The sequence below is a fragment of the Solanum verrucosum genome, unplaced genomic scaffold (genome assembly GCF_900185275.1).
Source record: "Solanum verrucosum unplaced genomic scaffold, falcon-dt-bn FXZP01000277.1, whole genome shotgun sequence".
NCBI lineage: Eukaryota > Viridiplantae > Streptophyta > Magnoliopsida > Solanales > Solanaceae > Solanum > Solanum verrucosum.
In genome coordinates, this window is record NW_026019945.1 from 1592239 (window position 1) to 1614107 (window position 21869).

At 32.3% G+C, this 21869-nt stretch overlaps 5 protein-coding genes and 1 non-coding gene across 7 annotated transcripts; 2 read left to right on the plus strand and 4 right to left on the minus strand.

Annotated features, from left to right (window-relative positions):
• Window positions 1–89: 89 nt before the first annotated feature.
• Window positions 90–491, minus strand: LOC125807461 (glycine-rich protein 23-like). The gene has a single exon (XM_049487185.1). It carries the CDS (start codon window positions 489–491, stop codon window positions 90–92), a length of 402 nt encoding a protein of 133 aa, XP_049343142.1.
• A 3233-nt stretch (window positions 492–3724) lies between these two features.
• Window positions 3725–4434, plus strand: LOC125806921 (uncharacterized). The gene is made up of 2 exons (XM_049486678.1): window positions 3725–3975; window positions 4207–4434. Exons 1-2 carry the CDS (start codon window positions 3746–3748, stop codon window positions 4328–4330), a joined length of 354 nt encoding a protein of 117 aa, XP_049342635.1. The 5' UTR covers window positions 3725–3745; the 3' UTR covers window positions 4331–4434.
• A 125-nt stretch (window positions 4435–4559) lies between these two features.
• LOC125807471 (threonine--tRNA ligase, mitochondrial 1-like) lies at window positions 4560–5801 on the minus strand. Its single transcript, XM_049487196.1, has one exon. The coding sequence runs from the start codon at window positions 5799–5801 to the stop codon at window positions 4560–4562; it is 1242 nt and encodes a 413-aa protein (XP_049343153.1).
• A 243-nt stretch (window positions 5802–6044) lies between these two features.
• On the minus strand, window positions 6045–14502 carry LOC125839664 (uncharacterized). 2 transcript variants are annotated; one of them, XM_049518662.1, is made up of 14 exons: window positions 14263–14502; window positions 14082–14146; window positions 13111–13302; window positions 12544–12641; window positions 12065–12258; window positions 11765–11931; window positions 9912–10250; window positions 9756–9820; window positions 9271–9319; window positions 9000–9156; window positions 8173–8257; window positions 8018–8087; window positions 7219–7359; window positions 6045–6531 (listed from the first exon to the last, which is right to left on the minus strand). In XM_049518662.1, exons 1-14 carry the CDS (start codon window positions 14369–14371, stop codon window positions 6238–6240), a joined length of 2025 nt encoding a protein of 674 aa, XP_049374619.1. In that variant the 5' UTR covers window positions 14372–14502; the 3' UTR covers window positions 6045–6237. The 2 variants fall into 2 exon arrangements, with proteins under 2 accessions (XP_049374619.1, XP_049374625.1); XM_049518668.1 differs by having other exon boundaries at window positions 6047–6531; window positions 11765–11928.
• A 1854-nt stretch (window positions 14503–16356) lies between these two features.
• LOC125839816 (GDSL esterase/lipase At5g55050) lies at window positions 16357–20205 on the minus strand. The gene is made up of 5 exons (XM_049518822.1): window positions 19950–20205; window positions 18886–19016; window positions 18176–18412; window positions 17238–17490; window positions 16357–16577 (listed from the first exon to the last, which is right to left on the minus strand). The coding sequence occupies exons 1-5, from the start codon at window positions 20203–20205 to the stop codon at window positions 16357–16359; spliced, it is 1098 nt and encodes a 365-aa protein (XP_049374779.1).
• A 1108-nt stretch (window positions 20206–21313) lies between these two features.
• On the plus strand, window positions 21314–21386 carry TRNAF-GAA (transfer RNA phenylalanine (anticodon GAA)). Its single transcript has one exon. It is a non-coding gene; the product is annotated as a tRNA-Phe (tRNA).
• The last annotated feature ends 483 nt before the right edge of the window (window positions 21387–21869 follow it).

Here is a 21869-nt window from a genome sequence, read left to right on the forward strand (position 1 = left end):
GATGAATATATATAAAGAAAAAAATTGAACTACTCTACTCAATTTAAAATAAAATTCATTATTTTCAATAATAAAATCAGACAATCAAATTAATCGTGAATTCCCTTAAAACTTTGGCCACCACCAAAACCTTGTCCGCCCCCAAACCCTACATTACCGATTTGACCACCAATGCCTCCTCCTCCGCCACCTCCCATAGAAACCGAACCATCTCTACCTATGCTTCCACCTATTCCACCACCTCCACCACCACCAATTGACCCAACACCGGGTACACTTACTTGACCACCAACACCAACACCTACTCCAAAATCCATGCCATCGGGACCAACGTGTCCTCCACTACCACCTCCACCTCCAAATGAGCTACTAACTCGTGGAACCTTATTATTATTATAATTATCCGGAAAATCTAACCCGATAAGATTTCGAGCGGAACTTGTGTACATTAAAGTTCCCAAAATTATCATAATCATGAAATTCGAAGTCATATTTGTATGCAATATTTTTTAAAATTGCTAAAAACCTATTTCGTGAGTTAGGAATTGTTAGGACAGAATTTATAACAATGTATAGTTATAACTCGTATGTAATGTATATAAATGCAACTTTAGATTAATAGAGAAATAAGAAACGGAAATTTTGCATTAATTTAGAAATTTACAATATGTAACATGTAACTTTATTAAGTATGAATTAATGAACAATATTGTTTACTAGAAGTTCAATGAATATAATCAAATAGTAGGAAAATAATATCAGCTATGAAGTTTGTAAACTTTTCCTCTTAATAATGTGTATTTTTAAATATATATTTTTAATATTTTGATTTTATTTTTTTTATATACTTTTTACTTGGTTTTTTAATTCTAGTTCAAAAAATCTAAAATTCCATGTCCAGATTCACTAGCAAATTAAAAGTAAAAGATTTGACTCGTTAAATTCAAACAACAACATATAAAATGAGAGCTGAGAACATGCATTTGTTTGAGTCATGAAATTGAAAAATTGTTTGATAAGGTATGCCTTTTCTTTTCTTGTGGGGTTATTCATAATAAGTCAAAATTAATTGAATCAGTAAATATTAAACACCATTAAGATAATTTAAAGTAATTGTCTCAAGGATGCAAGTTGTTTACGTTTTGGTGCTACTTTCTGCCTATGATACTTTAATTACTCCATTCATTTATTTTTATCTGTTCATTATATATAAGTAAATTTTTATTTTATGTTCACTTAAGAAGAAGAATTTTATTATATATATTGCCAATTGGAGAAATAAAGTACACTACATCTCGACTCTTAATAAATCTCCTTGATTTTTATTTTATTAAAGAGAGGAGGAACTGAAAATAAGATAGAAAGGAAAAATTGCAACAAAAAAAAGAAGTAGAAGCATGCATGAATAGTATTTCATGCATGCTTGAGTAGAGTACATTATGCATGCATGGCTTGTATTCCATGCATTGGCATGTAGTTCCTGGAATCCACCAGGGACGATGGTTCTGCAGTAGACTTTACAACCTATATTAAGTCAAAATCTTGAATTTATTTCATAATATCGAAAAAAAAGTAATTAATATCGAGTCGAAACTAAAAAACAATATGATCATTAAAAATAGAAAAATGAAATGAATTATTGTACACACATAAAGGAGAAAAAAGTTCAAAAATTGAAGAACAAGGCTTGTTATGTAAGTTTACACCATATATATCCAAAAAAGGAAAAAGAACATTTATAAATACGTATTTGAAATCTTATTAATGATAACTATATATATACATTTTATAGTCAATATTTATGTATAATAACAGTAAATTTCATGAGACTTTAAATATTTGTGCTTAAAGCGATAGTTTTAGTGGCCTTTACCTTTGAATCGACCTTCGAAAAAACAAACTTGGTGACACTAACAAAGCAAAAGAGAGCACATATAGAACCATGAGAAGAAAAAACTTAGAGTTAATCATCTCTTGATTGTAATTTTGAAGACAATGAGGAGGGAAGCCTAGTGATATATGTATATATAGAGGTAAAAAAACACAAATTGTTCTCAAGAAAATTTAATTGCCAAGACTTTTGACAGTTGAAAAAGGTTAAGTATTATCAATTGAATTAAGTTACGTTGTTGTGCAGGTTGCATTATATTTTACTTCTCCGTCCTTTTTTAGTTGTTATGTTACACTTTTTAAAAATTAATTTGACTAATTTTCAAAGTTAAATTATATCAGATTAATTCAATATATTAAACTAAAAATTAAGATATTACTAACTATACGAAAAATACTATAAATTATAATTTTGAAGACAATGAGGAGTGAAGCCTAGTGATATATGTATATGTAGATGATTAACAATATAACAACGACATATAGTTAGTGTAATTGTATAAAGTGAGATCTAAGGAGGTAGAAAAATTAATTATTTCCAAACATAAATATTATAGAAAGCACGATGAAACATTTTGAATATTAATTACAACAAGAAAAAAAAATATAATAATCAAAGTATAAGAAAATAACAAAATTAAAATACAAAAAACTGTAAAAATAATGCTACGACTACTAATATAAATAACTTTACCCTAATTGTATTTTCCGCAATTTCCTATCTACAAACATATCCTTGATCAATAATAAGCTAAAACTGCATCATATCGAAGCTGTGTCTATTCTACAGCTTATGAATCATCATCACTGACTCACTGTGCTACCTACCGCCTGGCTTAATGAACTATGCGACAAAAAAGTATTTTGATTGTGTTGGGTTTATAATATTTTTCTTTTTTGGATTCCTGTACTTTTATTATTTCGTTTTTTGGATTGTTTGGATTAATTTTTATTGAGTCAAAGAGTTATCGGATGCAATTTTTTTACCTTTGAAATAGAAGTATGGTTGACATATAAACTACTTTTTTAAATTTTACTTGTAAAACTATATTGTATATGTTGCTGATCATGTTATGAGAAGTCAAAAGTTTTTTTTTTTTTTAAATAAAAAATTGGCGTGTTTGACTTAAATTTCAGAAATAGCAAAGATAATAGACATAATAAGACAGTATAACTATAGTTTCGGTAATTACACTCTATATTTATAGTTCCGTTTGCTATATGGAAGCTGCAATTTGTATATTTCGTTTGCCCGTTTATATATTCGCAAGCTAAATATACAAACAAGATAAGTATATACGAATTCTGTATTTATATATTTAGAAATTAACCCATTTGTATATTTCACTTGCCAATATACAAACAAAGTAATTTATTATAAATCGTATACAAATTGCTAGGGTAAGCATATACAAACTCTGAATTTAGAAAATCAGAATCTCAATTATTTAAATTCTGGATTTATATAATCAGGAATCAAATTATATAAATTTTGAATTTATACAATTAAAAAATAGAATAGCAAAAATCGGGAAAACTGTAGCCACGAATTACAGTTTTCTTAAACTGTAGCTATAGTACATACTACATAATATAGGCTAAAGACTTGTTATTAAGCATAAATTTTCCATGGTTAAATGGGCCATCTGACCCACTCAATGATGTTCATGGATCAAACTAAACAGGGCTTTGATCCAAAATAAAGCCCACTATCCATTACCATAGATTTTGTTCTTTCTCCTCTTTCTCTCCTTTCCTTATAAACCTTATCTTTATATCATCAAAAATATTCCTTGTTTAAAATTACACCCATTTTAATAGAATTAAAAAAAAAAAAAGTTCAATTTCCACCAATATGAAGTGCATTACTAACCTTCACTCTCCAATATTACTAAAATTTTCAACCAACAAATTCACATGCCAATACCATAAATCAAAGCCAATTTGTATATTGGAGCAGCAACATTATAACATTAAATTAGCTACTGGTTTTGTAAAGGGAAAAAAGACTCTGTTAATTGCTCCACTTAAGGCTGTTAATTCACCTGCTGCTTCTGGAGATTTGTCAGTTTTGCTGCAGACTGGGTTGGTACTTTACTTTATTTTATTTTTAATTTTCAGTTTAACTCGTTAGATTCGATAATGTATCACTAATTCACATAATATCTTGAACAATTTGAAAAAAATCATATAGTTGCACATATATTTCTACTCCCTCTGTTTCAATTTGTTCGCTCTATTTTTTTTTAGTCGGTTTAAAAAAGAATGTCAAATGTGTTTACTTATGTTTTCTTTACTGGTACCTTGTTTTGACAGTGCAGTAATGCTGTTTATGTACTGGATTGCAAATTTTGTGGTGCCAGAGTTCATCATGAAGGATCTTCAACAAGATGACACTACCACCAACAATAACAAAACTGATGAAAAAGATATTCTATGAAGATTAATTAGCTAGAAGAGCACAAATTCATCTGTTTTGTTGAATGTCTCTTTTGTACTGTTTCGATGAATACAATATTTGGATAGATTTTAATGCGTTCACACCTGTATAAATAATGAACTCAAGTAACTAACTTAACTCCATCAATTCACACCGATTATAAACAAACGATAATATATAGTAACAAAATTTAAGTAACAATCAAAATAAATACGACAAAAATTTACTACTACTGAAACGATGCAACCATATCTTTGAACTGATCAAGGAGTTCATCAACAGTCATGACTTGATGATCGCGTTTGTCTCTGACTCGAACGCTAACCTGACCGTTCTTAGCTTCCTCTTCTCCAACAACTAGTATATAGTTATATTGTACGAGTTGAGCTTCACGTACCTTTTTCCCAACTGTCTTGTCACTAACATCGATATCAACATGATAACGAGCATCATGTAATCGTTTCCAGATCTCAAACGCGTACGCTTGAGATTTGTTGGAAATAGGACAGACAATAGCTTGACGAGGACTAAGCCAGAAAGGCCATTTACCTTTGTAATGCTCAAAGAGTATAGCGAACATTCGTTCAACTGATCCAAGTATAGCTCTGTGTATCATAACTGGTCTTTCTCGAATTTGATCGTTTTCTGCTACGTATAAAAGGTTGAATCTTTCAGGAAGCTGGAAATCAAGCTGCAATGTTGCACATTGTAAGTTTCTTTTCATTGCATCAGATACACTGATATCGATTTTCGGACCATAAAAAGCTCCGTCTCCCTTGTTGATCTCCCAGGGCTTTCCGAATTCGTTCAATGCTTCAGCAAGAGCATCTTCAGCCTTCTTCCAACTTTGTAAGTTTCCGATATACTTTTCAGGTCTGGTAGATAACTTGAAGTCAACATTACTGAAACCAAATATGGTATACACATAACTGATGAAATCCAGGACGCCTTTTACTTCGTCCTTGATCTGTGACTCCCTGCAGAAGATGTGAGCATCGTCCTGGTGAAATTGCCTGAGACGTGTTAAACCTGTAAGGGCACCACTAGCTTCGTTCCTGTGAAGAGCTCCGAAATCAGCCAGACGAAGGGGTAGTTCTCTGTAGGAACGAACTCTGTGACCGAATACTTTACAATGTCCAGGGCAGTTCATTGGCTTCAACCCGAATTGATCTACTGCTTTATCATCAATCTCGAGCAGGAACAAGTTTTCCTTGTACTTTGCAGCATGGCCTGAAGTTTCCCATAACTGCATCTTGTATATATCTGGGCTCCAAATCTCCTCGTAGCCTCTTTTCCAGTACTCATTCTTCAAGAATTCAAGTAATTTGTTGCAAATTCGAGCACCATGTGGAAGAAAGAAGCAACTTCCAGGGCTCATTGGATCAAAATAGAAAAGCTCCTGCTTCTTGTTTAGTTCTCTGTGATCATATTTGTTTTCTTCCTCCAGCGTCTCGACGTTTTCCTGACCCATAATTTTGCAATTTGCAAACAAGAAAAAAGTGGAAGGAGGCAACCACAATGAATGAAAATATGTATTTATAGAGGACTTAGAAAACCTATTTGCATAAGAATTTGATAATAAATCCTAATCCTATACAAATTAGGTTTCGTTGCATCCAAAAATAATACTACGTTGGAAAGCTACCATATATATTTTTATAATTACTGGTATTAAACTTTAGGCAAGCATCTTTGAGGAATACTTTTTCATGAAAAACATGTTTTGGAAAAATGTTTTTCATGAAAAATAACTTCCATCATATAAAATACACTAAGATTCTTCCATTAACTGTTTCGTCACAAGCATCAGCTGAAACCCACAATGCTGGAATATTCATCGGGTCTCTGTGCCTAAACTAGTAACATATATTTATAGTTACATAATGAACAACAATAAAAAACTGTTATTATACAATTGTCCAGTCATTTTCGACGGAAGTAACAGGTTTATCTGGAGATGAACTGTCGGGCTTAGGAGGTTTCTTTGAAAACATGGATGAGAATGGTTGGCGTAATGGACTCTCCTCCTGGTTCTTCTGGTCTCGCGGTGATAGCTTATCCTTGTTTCTGAATATGAGGCTAAGCCTTTTGAATCGACTTTTTAGTTCATTTGGGGGTGCAGCTGAAGGTTCTTCAGGTTGAAAGGTGATCCTTATAACTTCATCTGGACTGAGTACCATTGTCTCAACAGTCTCGTAGACCTAGTAAAAAGTTTAATTGTAACTCATCACCGCGTAACAACTTATTATAGCAATAATCTGGCATTCACAAATGCTACTTTTGCAAATTTTGGGTCCAAATCAATGATTTTATGTAGCGTCATCCAGCACTATAAAGCTAATAAAATTGCAGAAAGGATGTATAACAAGCACCAGAATGCTGCTTCCATTTCTCCTTTCTCTACTCCCCGCCCCCTGCCTCACCCCCACCCCCACCCACACCCACACACTCTGATGGGATAGGAGTAGGGGGTGCTGACTAGCAACTGGGATATATAGGAGTCAATAGGTTTCGGTGGATTCAGTATGAACCTTGTATCCCCGAAAAGTTACTAGTATTTTCTTCTTTTTCTCTTTAATTTTATAACTGAGAAATTCCCCGAGGGCCTGCAAGGCCACAATTCAAAACTCGGTGGATAATGAGCCAGCTTCGGTAAAATTCACCACTTCAACATCAGTATTTTTATGATGCACCTAACCTACACATCATGTGTTGTTCTCTTACTAGAGAACCAAAGCCCTATGGGATGAAAGTTACTAGTTCTTTATAAGCCAATGAGAGGTAGTCAAATGCACAAGAATGTCTCAGGAGCAAGACTTGTGCTTGTATCCAGTACCACGAGTCAGAAAGCTTATTAATTAACCTTCACCAAGCTAAATAAGACATACCTGGCACAATTCATCAACTTTGTCAACCCAGTTGCTTCTTTGACAGGTGGCAATGACGTATTCTTTACAATCACTGAACAGCTTCGCTAAATTTGAATTGTTGGGGAGGGTGGCCTCGGCAGTTACAAACCCTGATCCCAACTGAAATTTAAATACCAAATAACATACGTTATATGATTTGGAAGCTGAATAAAGCTAACCCAAGATTAATGGGTGATTTTATCAAAAAAACAAAAAAATAAAATTGGAAGCTGAAAATGTCACAACCAAGACAGAATAATGCTTTATTTACTATGTAATGGAAACGTGAGAGGGAGGGATATGATGAATTCCTAAACATCACCAAATAAACAGAAATTTATTATATATAATTGTTATGGCTGTCAAAAGTAGATGGAATATAGGAAAGAAAATTGTGTCTTGCACAAATTTCATCTACTTTTTCCTCTTGACAAAAAAAAAAGGCATAAAAATGGCAAATTCTCAACTGTATATTTGAGTTTATAAGATGAAACTTCCACATAAGAGGCTGATATAAATTCAAAATCTATGTTCATAATAAAAAATACCAATCCTTGAAACAATAACAGAAACCTTGTTCAGCATGGAACTGCAATACTACCACAAGAGAGTTTCTGCTAGTCCACAGGCTTATATATCTGTGGATATTCATTTTTTATTTCTTTTACCAGTGACAGGCTGAATTCTTTCCTTATGGGAGTTTGAGGAATGAGAGTAACAGAAGATACAGATGAAAATTAAGACAAGACACATTTCAAGCATGCATAAGAGGACTTACAAGAGATATAAACAGCTGCTTGAAAAGCTCATGTGGAGATGTATCCTCTAAATTATCCAGAATACTTTCCCTACAGAAGGCACATAGAGTTCCTTTCAAAAAATCAGAACATTTTGTTTGGATCTTCTAAGCCAGCCTGGAGCTTAGAAACTTACACTGCCAAATCCTCATCAAAGAGAGGAGTTTGTCTAACAGCCGGCACTGGCTTTGAGGTTTCCCATAGTTCGCGCCACAAGTTGCCTAAAAACATCAATCCGCAGAAGTTGTCAGATAAAGTTTTGCACACTTCTTCCACCTATTCTGCTTGAAATGCGCTCAAAGATGGTTTGTACTTGATCACCTTATCAACAATCATAAAGCTACCACGAGAAATTTTAAGAGGACAGTGCAAATTTAGTGCAAGTTAGTATTTTGTTCCATCCCACCCCAAATACCACTTCCGCCAACTAGTTTAAAATATTCTTCTACAACCTGCTTAGCATAATGAGTAGTGAATAGACCCCTCGTCATACCTAGCACTGCTGCACGTTCTAAAAGAATGTTTCTTCTACCAAGACCCACTGGAGTTACTAGAGTACTTGAATGGACAAGTGGAAAAAACTACCATTTTGGAAGGTACCGTCTCATTTGTGTGCTAAATGACCTATAGTTGTTCCTTCTGTATTTACAACCAGTGCACTAGTATTTTAGCAGCTTCCTTTTTTTAATATATAGCCTATTGTATGGTCTCTAGCCTACTCTGTGTGATTATAAGAATAGAATACAATGGACTGCTTTCATTGATGTAACCAATAACAGTTGTTCTAGGTATGCACACTTTATAAGTGACTAATGAACAAATCAAACCAATTTGAGAGGTAGTCTCTCTTTCTACAAACACAAACAAATCCAATAATAGCCTTGTTTTAGCAATTGAAATGTGATTTTCAGAAAACAAGAGGTGAGAATTGTGACATGAAATTTGAGTTAACTAGAATAGAACCTTCTTTCTGCATTCGAGTACTCAGTTGGCCTCTTCCAGACAATGAGTCATTAGCATCAAGGGTTTCATTAATTCCATCATTTGTATCACATTCCATCCAATCAGGAGGAGAATGCCATCTAACGAAATCTTCTAATATACACCCAGGGTTTGCTGCCTAGTAGAGTTCAGGAAATTTGCATGTTAGTTTCAGTCAGATACTGCCAAATTGCAAGCTTGAGAAGGTACTTCAGGAAACTCTAAATTACAGATTCTGTTACTGAAACTTTACCTTGAAAGCCTGCATGTCAGACAGGAGTTGAGAGCACCCAGCTCCAAGACTGATGATAAGAAAGACGAGCATTTCAGATGAAAAGGTCAAGATTATCCTACTTGTGTCTATAAGTTGGAATATTTGAGGCATTAGGGGCAGCAGTGAACATAAAAGTATGAAACAAAGAGAAGGACAAGGAACAAAAGAAATCAGATGATTGTATTCTTTAATACAGAAAAAAAAAAACTGAAAGTTCCTTGATGTATTTGTAATAACTAGAAAATAAGATAATGAAAATACTTTGAACAACGTCAATAATTAATGCCAACTTTTTTTTTGTTGATAAAATGATGATTAGTGAAGCAAATTTTAGTGTAAGCAAGGTATATGTAAAGTAAGTGTTTTTTGCAGAGTAAGTGTTAAACTGCTACTATTAATGATTGGTCTCCATTTATGGACATTTGCAGCATGATCTTGAAAACAAAACAGCCTAAAGGCATTACCTCCCTGTTCGGAGCACCAGCTCCTCTGTTTCTTTGATTAGATCTTCCGTTAGCAAGGGTTCTTCCTGCATATATATACTCATGGTCATAAACGATCAATAATTAACAGTGGAAGGTATCCAATTCGTATCATAACATCTGCTCCTGTCCACAAACCTGCATTACTGGCGTATATATAGGTTCACCCGTTTCCAGCATTGTTAGATCAGATTGGCTGTCCACTCCTAGCCGAAGAATTAATTCTCCTGTGTTAACTTTAGCATACAAGACGGGAGTTGCAGGAAGGGTGCCATCATCAGCAAGAACATCTGTATTTGAACTTCCTAGCCTGACAACCGAATCCAACGATTCAGTGGCTGCAATGCGTCGCTTTTTCCTGGAAATGCAACGGTTAATAACCTGGAGTTGCTGATACAAAAGACATGAATTTAGGTCCGGAATTTGATCTGGAGGAATGCCAGGGATATATTGTCCTTCAGACCACAGCCTCCTCAACTGCATGCAAAGAAGATTGAAGATGTGTTACTCAGTGCATTTACAAGACTATGTTCACAGCACACCAACTAACTTAGGAAATGATCTAACTAGATGATGATATAATATTATAAGGATCAACTATGGGGTCAATATCTACTCATGAAGATATTATGTCAGTGCAGCTTAAGCAAATGAGGCCAGTGAATTAATGTACTAGTGGACGCTACAAAATCTGGAAAGGGTTCCATAAACTCCATAAAATAGTAACGAAAGCAAGTGATATTTTTTACCCTTAACAAAAAAAAGGAAAAGAAAGAAAAAGAAATCAGAAGAGGAGAAGAGTATGAAGAGGTTCAATTTGCAAAAACTTTCAAACAAGGATATAGACCTGTCATAGTATATCACTATGGTTGAAAAATGAAATTCAAATTGATTGGTAGTCTTAACTATCAAGCTATATTAGCTTTTGGGCTTTGTATGTTGGTGTGTGTGGGGGCCGGGGGGGAGGGGGGGGATCTGCAGTTTTTCTTGCAATCAAGTCAAAGACAATGAAATAAGGATAAAAAGCAGAATTTAACAAAGTCTTCTTTGATTGTTCTACAACAATTATGCTTCAAGAGTGTGACTCCTGCTCACAAGTCTTATCCAAATGCAGTTAGGTTTTTCCTGTAGTAAATGGAGAAAGAATTTGAAAAAAGGTTGAAAGCCTTTCTGGTTAGTTTGGCTCTTATCATTCCAAAGACTGCCTTCTTTTATTATTTTTATAACCACGGTGTCTGGGCGAGCTTGCTGCACCTCGACTAATTCCACAGGGCACCTGCTACCTCGAAGTAGCACAGGTTACCAACTAACTCTATCCACCAAGACTTGGACAAATGGGATAATTTTAAGGACTGTCTTTTAACATTATAAATCTGGACTTTACCAGAGAAGTCAATCGATTGTGCTCTTTTAAGAAGTCGTGTGCACTCCTAGTCATAAGTCGTTGACTCCAGGTCAAAAAATGGTAATCAATTACTAAAACAAATCAACCTCCAGCACTATCATCACCACTAAGAAAATAAATATAAGCTTAAAATAAAATAAATCAACGACATACTACTTCTAACCATGGTAACCATCAAGATGTTATTCATTAATATACTATATATTTTGCATTACAGTAGCCAACTTAACCATCAGAACATGAACATCTAATCCCTACTAGCCTTGCTGGTCAAGGATCATTGCAAAATGAATAAATTTTTCTTTTTGGCAAGTTCACTACCCTCAAGAAAGCCAGCTAATAGCAGAAAGATATAGTTGAAACATTCTATCAGGGGTGAAAAGTAATGCTGCTTAATTATTCTTCAGAAACCACTCCTTTAACAGCAGGACGGATAGTTCAATGCATATTCATGTAAGAAATAGCTGGTGTGCGATATAAGTAATGCAACAAGCAGAATAAGTGATAAAAAGATATCTCTATGACAGCAGGAATCCCTCTGTGCTAAGAAAATTAAGTGTGAAATAATTTTGTAGAGTCTCCTTACTTCAGCAACAATTTTGCACCATAATAATGCCATTTTACGCAGTGATTTCATACGTCCAGTTACATCAGCAAGATTAACGATAAAACTTTCAGGAGGAGCACCATGAAGATCCTTAGGCAAAGATGAAGCATTTGCAGAATCTACTTTCCTTCCAGGAAAATGTCCTTCTACAAGTATCTTGCAGATAATGCAGTGGAAGTTAAAATCACACAGGGTAATCCAAATGGCTCAAGTAGAAATTACAATTATAATTAATACAGAATCATATTCCACCACATAATTGAAGAAACTGGCATCTACCTGCATCTAGCAGTAAATTAATAAGAGACAAGACTTTGTCATCCGCACCAAATTCACCCGCAAATTTGTCATCTTTTTCACGTAGCACTAATGACTTCACTGCTGACAAGCTCAAGCTAGCCCTCTCCATGATGGGTGAGGAACCTCTGGATGAAGCTAGGAAGTCTTTCATTGTAATACACCTCTTTCCAGCCCTAGGAAGGGGGCAATAGGGGGGAAAGGAAAAGGGATTAGACCCTCATCATCAATTTTGAGGAAAAAGACACCCATGTACATAAGTGATAAACATTCTTATTTAGTTCACAATCTAGGTGTTTGTTGAACCACTGCAAGGATATGGAAGAGAATTCACTAGCATGATGGAACTGAACAATGCAAAAATCAAACATTTCATATGAACGCCAATGATATGCGAAAATTGACAGAGAACCCAACTAAAATTGAGGTGATTAAAATTTAAAGATAAACAAATATCTTACTCGACAGCTACAGCTAATTGCTTCATGACAGAGGCTGGAGGAATGACATCTCTGTCCCGATGTTTTGACTCTTCCATCCTCAAACCTGATTCAGAGTCCTTGAGGAAGTAAAGAAACTCATATCATTAGAAAAACAAACTTAAGGACATATAACTGCATATTTACATAATTCTTTTGACTCTAAGAGTGAAGAAAATTTGTTCGAACATACGAGAACTAGTTATTGTATGTTTAAAGCCTTAAAATGCTCATTAAGTATATAATACTCGAGTATAGCCTAGGTTTGACAACAGCATTAACTCTTGACTTGCAAAAAGATAAACTAATCTTTAGCCTCAACCAAGTACCAATAAGGGTTTCTGCAAGTATAGGTCATGTATATATAAGCACCTTTCCGAAACAATATGAAATGGGGACAGAGTCACTAACAAACAGCTATCATTGCATGTCAAGAGGTAGAATTAGGTGAGAAATAACCAGGGGGGATAAAAGCAGCTAAAGGAATACCGAAGACAGAATGCTTTGTATATTAAGAACCTTGTGTTGTAGAACAAGTGGATAACTCACCTTCGAATCAGGTATTTCTCTCTCACTCATGAAGCAAATATTTTCATCAAAAATTGCATATGCCATTCCTGGACTTTCAGCTTTGTCAGTGCCCTCAGTTCCTTTTTTGCCTATTCTTATGTTCTTAAACCGCTCCTGCCAGTCCTGCTTGGCCTTTATTGGTGGAGGCCTCCGCCTTGAATTCTTTTCGTCCTGGCAACAAGGCATCCTTAAGATTACTTAACAACAGCTCATTATACTATCAGATGTATACAGCAAAACAAACAGCTAAAATCAAGTTAAAGATACCTAAAACATAACAGTTTGAGATTAATTAAGAAATTAAAAACAACTATGTTGACACCAATTTGTACCTACTTTGCTCCTTATGGAAAAAAAAACAAAAGAAAATTGAAGCATTGAAATTAGCCGGCTAAATCTTCCTACATTAGCTTAACAAATCATAGTACCCCGATCTACGGGCCAGATAAAAATAGTTTAATTATGACAAATCCTCAATCTGCCTATATTAGCTTAACAACGCATGGTAACCCGATCTGTGGGCATAACAAAAATAGTTTAACTATGATAAGTCCTCAATCTATCGACATTAGCTTAACCAAGCATAGTACCCCGATCTACAGGCAGGATAAAAATAGTTTAACTATGATAAATCCTCCGTATATAGAGCTGAACAGAGCAACAGGACAGATTCATATAGCCAACCCCAACTAATTGCCAATTGAGTCATAGTTGATTAATATATAATGAATTTAGCTAGTTGACTTTGAACTTCTAATCATAAATCCAAACGAGATTTAACTCAAAACTCGAACATTCTCTTTTTTCTCACATTATCATCATCTTCATCAACATAAAAAAAATAATAAAATAAAAAGAACTCCGAGTCATATGTATTCCAACTGGAAAATGCCGGAAAATCAGAATGATAACAATTACAAGGAAACAAACAAAGCGAACAAAATTTTTACCTTAGACTCGTCCTTATCGTCTGAAATCTCGTCCGTTGACGTCGCCGGCGATTGTTTATCCGAATCTGTTCCAATTTTGAATGTCCGATAAAGCAAAAAAAAAAATGTATACAGGCAATAGAAACTATTTTTTACAGTAATTAGAAGAAGAAAAAAAAAAAGAGAAATGAGATGGATGAACCTGGATCGTTGATGAGATCAGAATTTTTGATATCAGTGAAAACTTTCTCCGCTTTAGCTGCCGCAGAATGGAAGGCCGTCTTTGCTCTAGATACGAATGACGCCTCCATTTCCTCCGCCGAGTTCGTCGGAAAATTGATGGATTTATGGAGGGAACAAATAAAATCAATGGGAGTCAAACACGCTAATCCGTAGACGGCGTTTGTCAAATTTACATGACTTTGATAATGCTTATCATTTTGTGCTTATACTTGTACTAAATTAAAATAATATAAACTTGATTAAATTATGTTGCTATCATGTTTCCTACTTTATTTCATAAAACTATATTATAAGGTAATATAATTATTAATTCATGAAATTCAAGGAACCTTCTTCATTTCCAACTATAGAAAGTGTAATTTTTTGGATGAATTATGATTGATGAGGTAAAAAATCAATTTTTGGACTATTGATTAGTAGATAAATTCTATTTTAGACGGGTATAAAAAATATAATTTGGCGCGATACAAATAGTTTGGGATAAAGAAGATATGTATTCAGTATTTTGAGGAAAGAACGAAGTTTGAACTTTAAGTCGAAATTTAAATGTTAGGTATATTTTATTAAGTTAATTAACGAACTTCGAGTGAGGCCATTGTTCACCTAGCAACGACTCTGACTCCAAAATTATCGTCTCTTTCCATTAACATATTAATAGCTTTGGATAAGACAAAAAAATATGTGTACAATATTTTAAGTGGCAAAAATATTTTTTAACGAGTGTTTGGTTTAAACCTCAAATTATAAGAATCAAAATTTAAAGAAATTTGAATATGATAGTATTAACTACTTTCGAGTGCGGCCACTTAAGCAACTCCAACTCCAAATCATCTCTCTTTCATTGACATAATAGTAGTTTGTGATAAAAGTGATATATATTAAGTAGTTTGAATGACAGATGAATATTAGAATAAGTGTGAACTCCGAGTGAGGTCACCGCCCACCTAGCAACGACTCCGACTCCATAATTATTGTCTCTTTCCATTAACATATATATTAATAACTTCGAATAAAAAGCAACAACAAATATTCTGATAAGTGTCTAGTTCAAACTTCAAATTACAAGAATCAAAGTTACTTGAAAAAATTTGAGTGTGTTAATAATAATTAATTACTTTCGAGTAAGCCCACCTAGCAATTATCCAACTCCAAAATCAGCTCTCTTTCCATTAACATATCAGTAGTTTGTGATAAAAGTGATATATATTAAGTATTTTTAAATGACAGAATAGACAAAGAATAAAAAACTAAGCAATTTGATTGTCTTTTATTAAAAATAATAATCTGTGCATGACGCCACCTATCAAAAACTTCCAAATCCAAAATCATTACCTTTCTCTACTAACATATTAGTAGTTCGAGATAAAGAAAATATCTATTAAATATTTTGAATGACGAATGAATATTAAGACGAGCGTCTAGTTCAAATTTTCAACCAAAAATCAAAAGTTAAGTAATTTTAGTGTGTTATATTAATTAATAGTCTTAGAAGGAGGCTGCTTAGAAAGGATCCCCACTCCAAAAGTATCAACCCTTTTAATTAACATATTAATACCTTCAATAATTACTAATCAATTATTTAATTTTCCACAATTTAGTGATCATGGAGTTGACTTTGTACGACAATCTATACTATAGTAAGCTTATTGTCGCAATTGAGTTTGCATTCTCCTTTCTTCATATTTTTAGCTTATTTATCCAAGTTTTTCAAAAGTTAAAAATATTTATTTTAGAAAAGTATAGTGCTTTATTAAACTCTTAAAAAGAAAAAAAAAAACGTATTTTTAAATAGTTTAGAAGTTGAAAAAAGTAGTTTCTCGATAAAGTGCACTTTTTTGAAAGCTTGGTCAGGAACAAATTGTTGCGCTTATATTGATCATGATACTTTTAAAATTGATTAGTCAAATACAAACAACCACTCTCCAAAGAATTCTGACAAAAATAACATCTTTCAAAATAAGTCGATTTATTTATATTGTTTTAAATATATTTTTTGGATAAGCTACTACATGACAAAGCAATTGCTTGCACTATGTAGATAATTAACCCTATTCTACAAAGCAAGTAAATTGACTAAATTCATTGAGGTTACATATTGTTTTGTATTATTGAAAAGAGTATTAACAAGAATTTTTGTTGTTGCTTCTGTAGGATGAACTTCATCCCAGAAAATGTGATCACTCCTGTTGGGACAATATGTTGAAATAGGAATACAAGGACCTTCAGCATATAATCTCCCTATCCCACAACAAGCAGATTTAACCTCAAGAAAACCTGAAAAATAAAACATATTTATAAGAGATTTGCAATATATGGTAAGGTACGTAGAAGTAAGACGTGCATACATTCTATGCTTTCGAGACCACACTTGAAGGCTAGAATGCATAATAACAAAAACTAAATCATTGAAGGTTGTGGTAGGATGGATAAAATTACTTCACCCTTAAGTCTTAACCAGAGCTCTTAGATTTGAGCCTTGGAATCGGAAAAAAAAAACCTAGTAATTAAAGAACACTTCTCCTTATATGTATCTTACACGACGGATATCTGATTGAATTAGTCAAGGCAAGCCCCGATCGAAAACCAAAAGAAAAAACAAAATATTAGAAAAAAGATCTTATTGTAAATTGCAATAATACCATATTTTGTAGGATTTTGTATGAGGTCAACAAAGAAATCATAGAAGGTTGAGTTAGAATGCATATTAATAACAAAAGCTAGTCAATCACAGAAGGTTATGGTAGGATAGATAAGATCATTTCATTTTTAAGTCTTAATTAGATATATCAGATTACATCTCTAGGTATCAAAAAATATCCCAACAAAAACACTTCTTCGTAAATGTGTCTTATATGACACTTATCTGAATTAGTCGAGGCAAGCTCCAATAAAAAAAAGACAAATATTGAAAAAATGAAGTTATTGTAATCATACCATATGTTGTTGGATTTTGGATGAGATCAATCAAGAAATCGTAGATGTTGAAGTAGGAATAGTTGAAATGTTCCTTGAGATTTGACTTCAATTTTAGCAACATTGATTGTAGAGCTTTATTATAAATGGTGGCCAAATTGTTAGCCTCATCGTAACAATTCTCTGAAGAATTTCGAAGCCTTTGCGATGGAGTGCACCCTAATGGTCCTATCCCAACAATCAAATATTTACGTCCACCCAAACCTTGTATTTGCTGAAATCAAATTAATAAAAAGACAGTCAGATGCATTAAACTTATGTTATGTAAGGAGTTATAAGAAGTAATATTCAATGATTAGACATACATAATAATTATTTACGTGATTATGTTACATGATTAACATACCTAACAAAAAAAAGAAGAATATGTTATAAAATATGTTTGGTATAACATAAGTCATTTTTGAAGATTTTTTTTTTTTGAAAAATATTCAATTTTTTGATTTTTTTTTTTTTTTTTTTTTTTTGGTGTTTGGTTGATGAATGGAGTAATTTTCTGCAAGAAAAGATTAGTAATGATATTAGCACATTGGTGGAATTTTTGAATAATAAAGAGTAATAATAATGTCTATAGTGTTAGAGTAAGTAATATGAAATTACAAATTAAACATTATAGTTACAACAAAAATGACTTCCGCCTATAGTATGTACATTTTCCTTTTTTTGATGAAAAACATTTTCTTCCATAACCAAATACAACAAATGACTGAAAAATGACTTTCTTCATATCAAGCATATTTATATATGTTATATCATTTTTTCTTGTTGTTCACGATGGTAGATCATGAGCAACACATATAGGTTCACAAGCTTAGAAATATTTGATTGTAAACTCAATTTATCTGCAATCGTTATAAGAATCATAAACTTTAAGTGCTAAATCTGAAGCTAGAACTTACCATTAGTTGGTTCGATAAGGTGGATAGCATTAAATCAATGTACTCTTGTGGTGATTTTGTGAGATGGATTTTGGATTTTGAGCTGAAATAGTTGAATAAATCATTGCTTCCAATAACAATAGCAAATAGAGAATTTGTCAAGTGCTCTTTTGCTGCACTTTCCCCCATCTTTTTAATCAACCTTTGTTGCACTTCATAGAAATACCCAACTTGTTTTGAGAGGTAAATGGTGCCATTCTATCACAAAGAAAAAAAAACTCATTACAAAAGTTAAACACGACGCTAGTATACAATACAATTAAATTTCTTTATAACAATGTCATTTGTCTGACTATTTTTTTTTTATTGTTATATATAGCAAAATGTGATTATAGAAACTAGAAAACGGCATATAATATAACATAAAGAGAAAACACAAACGTACTCCTCTTAATGTTTCAAAATATAAGCACTTACTTAATATTTTTTTTAAATGCCTAAATTTGAAATACAAGTCATCAATCAAGCATATCATTTTCAATATGAAATCAAACGATTTTCTTTCTTAAAATAAATTCCATAAATTTATGAACTACGAAAAAGAAAAATGTATATAGGGGTTTATTAACGAAGAAGTTTGAAAAAATTATAATCTATGAGAGAAAATTGAAATCTTCCAATAATAATGTCATAGTATAAAATAAAATAAAATTGAATAAATATGTTCTTACATAAGGATGATCATTGGTGCTATTTAAAATTCCAGCTCCTCCTGAGGCAAAGCTTACACCTTGTAGAAAGAGGTTATTCTTGTTGGAATCGGAAAGATACGGTGGTGGTGTAGGTAAACCAACATTTTCAGCTGTCATTTAAAAACGAACAAATTAAGTTCCCACATATCACATTTTAAATTAATGATAAGCTAATTACATACAAGATTATTGAAATTATAGCATAATTACAATTAATATTATTATAAATTTTCATTTTTCTGATCATGAAATCACTCAGATTTCACTTAAGTTCTATTATATTAGTATCACTTCATATTATCAACCTTTCCGAGCCTCTGTCTGTTCGCTGGCGTTTGACCATAGATTTTAGATCAGATTTTGAAAATGTATCTTCAAATATCTATTTGACCAATCAATTTCTTTGGATTTTGGGACTTCCATTCGTAAAATTTCTTCCAAATAAGTGTATGTTCAAACGAAACTTCAAATTTCAAAAACTAAATTTTTTTAATTTCAAATTTCAACTTTAAAATCTTAATCAAACCAAGGCTTCATATTCTTCTCGTCTCTTAATAACCTTAACTAATAACACTATTCATCTAAAATTGCCTTTTTCTCTCTCTTAAATTAGTGTTTCACTTAAATACCATTTTGTTAATTAAAGCAATCAAAGTAAATTAGGGAAACAGAGTAATAATATATGCCTTTTACTATTTTAAAACGTTGAATATTATAAAAACAAATTTAATTTTATCATAACGATTAATACTTGAGAGTTGGGACTGAAACTACTCTCGCCGTTAATTTTAATTGTCTATCCAACTAAAAATAGACGTCTATTTTTTACTTATTCAGTTTTAAAAATCAAAAGATAATTCATCACTTAGTTCATAATTTACTTTTACTATTAACAGTAGACTACGATCATCTCTCAAAAGATTGAATCTATCATATTTAAAAGATGATATAATAAAATTATCATTTGATTTATCATTCGTTAAGACGCATATCAAGCCATGGATACTGAAAAAATAAAAATAGACGAAGAAAATAATATTTACCAATAAAGTCAGCTGCATTTTTCCCATTGTTAAATCTTCCTGTTGGTTTGCCACCAGGGAAATCAATTCCATTAAAAAGAAAATTTGCTCTGAAAAATGTCTCCAAATAATTATTATTCCCAACATCTACTAAAGAATCACCAAACACATACATGGCTGGCACCTTTTGTGCTCTTGACATATTAAATTGCAAAATTAATAAAATTGCAATTATTAAAACACATGAATTTAACAATTTAGTTTTGGTAGAAGCCATTGATCTTGTTCAACTCCAAATTAAATATGAAGTTAGACAATAGACAATTTATATTGAAGTTGTGTTTAATTTAATGTCATTATCAACAAGAGTAATTATTTATATTAAAAAATCCTAGATAGAGTCAAAAAATAATTAAATTACCATTAAATGCAATGCAATCTAGTCAACAGTCAAAACACGAAACAAAAAATTAAAATGAAATCATGAGAATCTCAAAATATTATGTGTTTTTTCTTTCATGAGTTTAAGTTATATTACATGGCTGTCACCTTTTGTGCTCTTGACATATTAAATTGCAAAATTAATAAAACTGCAATTATTAAAACACATGAATTTAGCAATTTAGTTTTGGTAGAAGCCATTGATCTTGTTCAACTCCAAATTAAATATGAAGTTAGACAATAGACAATTTATATTGAAGTTGTGTTTAATTTAATGTCATTATCAACAAGAGTAATTATTCATATTAAAAAATCCTAGAAAGAGTAAAAAAATAATTAAGTTACCATTAAATGCAATACATTCTAGTCAACAGTCAAAACATGAAACAAAAAATTAAAATGAAATCATGAGAATCTCAAAATATTATGCGTTTTTTCTTTCATGAGTTTAAGTTATATGCACTGTCAGTATAAAGAAATCTCAATTTGTATTGAGTACTACCTTTAAACGTCCTTTACGTAACGTAATGTTTATAATAACAATATATATAACTTAAACTTTTTATTATTATTGAATTCGTTAGAATAAAACTTCTAATTTGGGTTAGCTTACTAAACAGCTTAGTAACAAGAAATTAACAACTCAATCAGATATTTTTAAGTAGTCTTTTTCTTACGTTTGGATGTTTGTCATATTTAACTAATTATTTTTCGTGTATCCTAAGCTAATTGCTTGTCGTGTTATTTAATTTTGTTACGTACAAGACATAAAGTCAAATCATAGTGCTAGTATTTATTTGCTATATTTTGACATAAAGTCAAACAAGAGATGCAAAGATAAAGACTTGTTATGACTTATGCGTAATGGGAAAAAAATATAAAATGTTTAGTTGTTTGATGTTTATGAAGATAATATAAAATAGTTGATATTAAGTAAACATCAAGCGGGGATAGCTCAGTTGGGAGAGCGTCAGACTGAAGATCTGAAGGTCACGTGTTCGATCCACGTTCACCGCATTATTTTTATGTTTTTCTTTGATTCAGTTTTATTTTATAGTTTGTGTCACATTGACATGTTGTTGATTTATTATGTGGCCAAACATCAAAACTTGTTAAACTTGGATTTTTTTTTCTTCTAAAGGCGAGCTAGATCAAAGTTCAAGACCATCTGTCTCTAAGGCTGGAAAATATATCGAATGATCTTAAAAATGGGTGATTTTAAACTTTTGACCCCTATTTATACATGGTCAAGCATTCAAGCTCAAATGGCCAAATATGTTAAACTTGAAGTTTCCTCACGAAACAAGCAAGGTCAAAAAGTTCAAGATCATCTATTATAATTTCAATGTTTTTTTTTTTGAAAACCACCTAATACAATCTCAACTCTTACCTAATGTGTTCGATCCACACTCATCGCTTGGGGCTCATGACTAATGGAGGAAGCGTTTCACATCAAGAATTTCTCTATTTTTAGTATTTTGAATTCGATATTTAATTTTG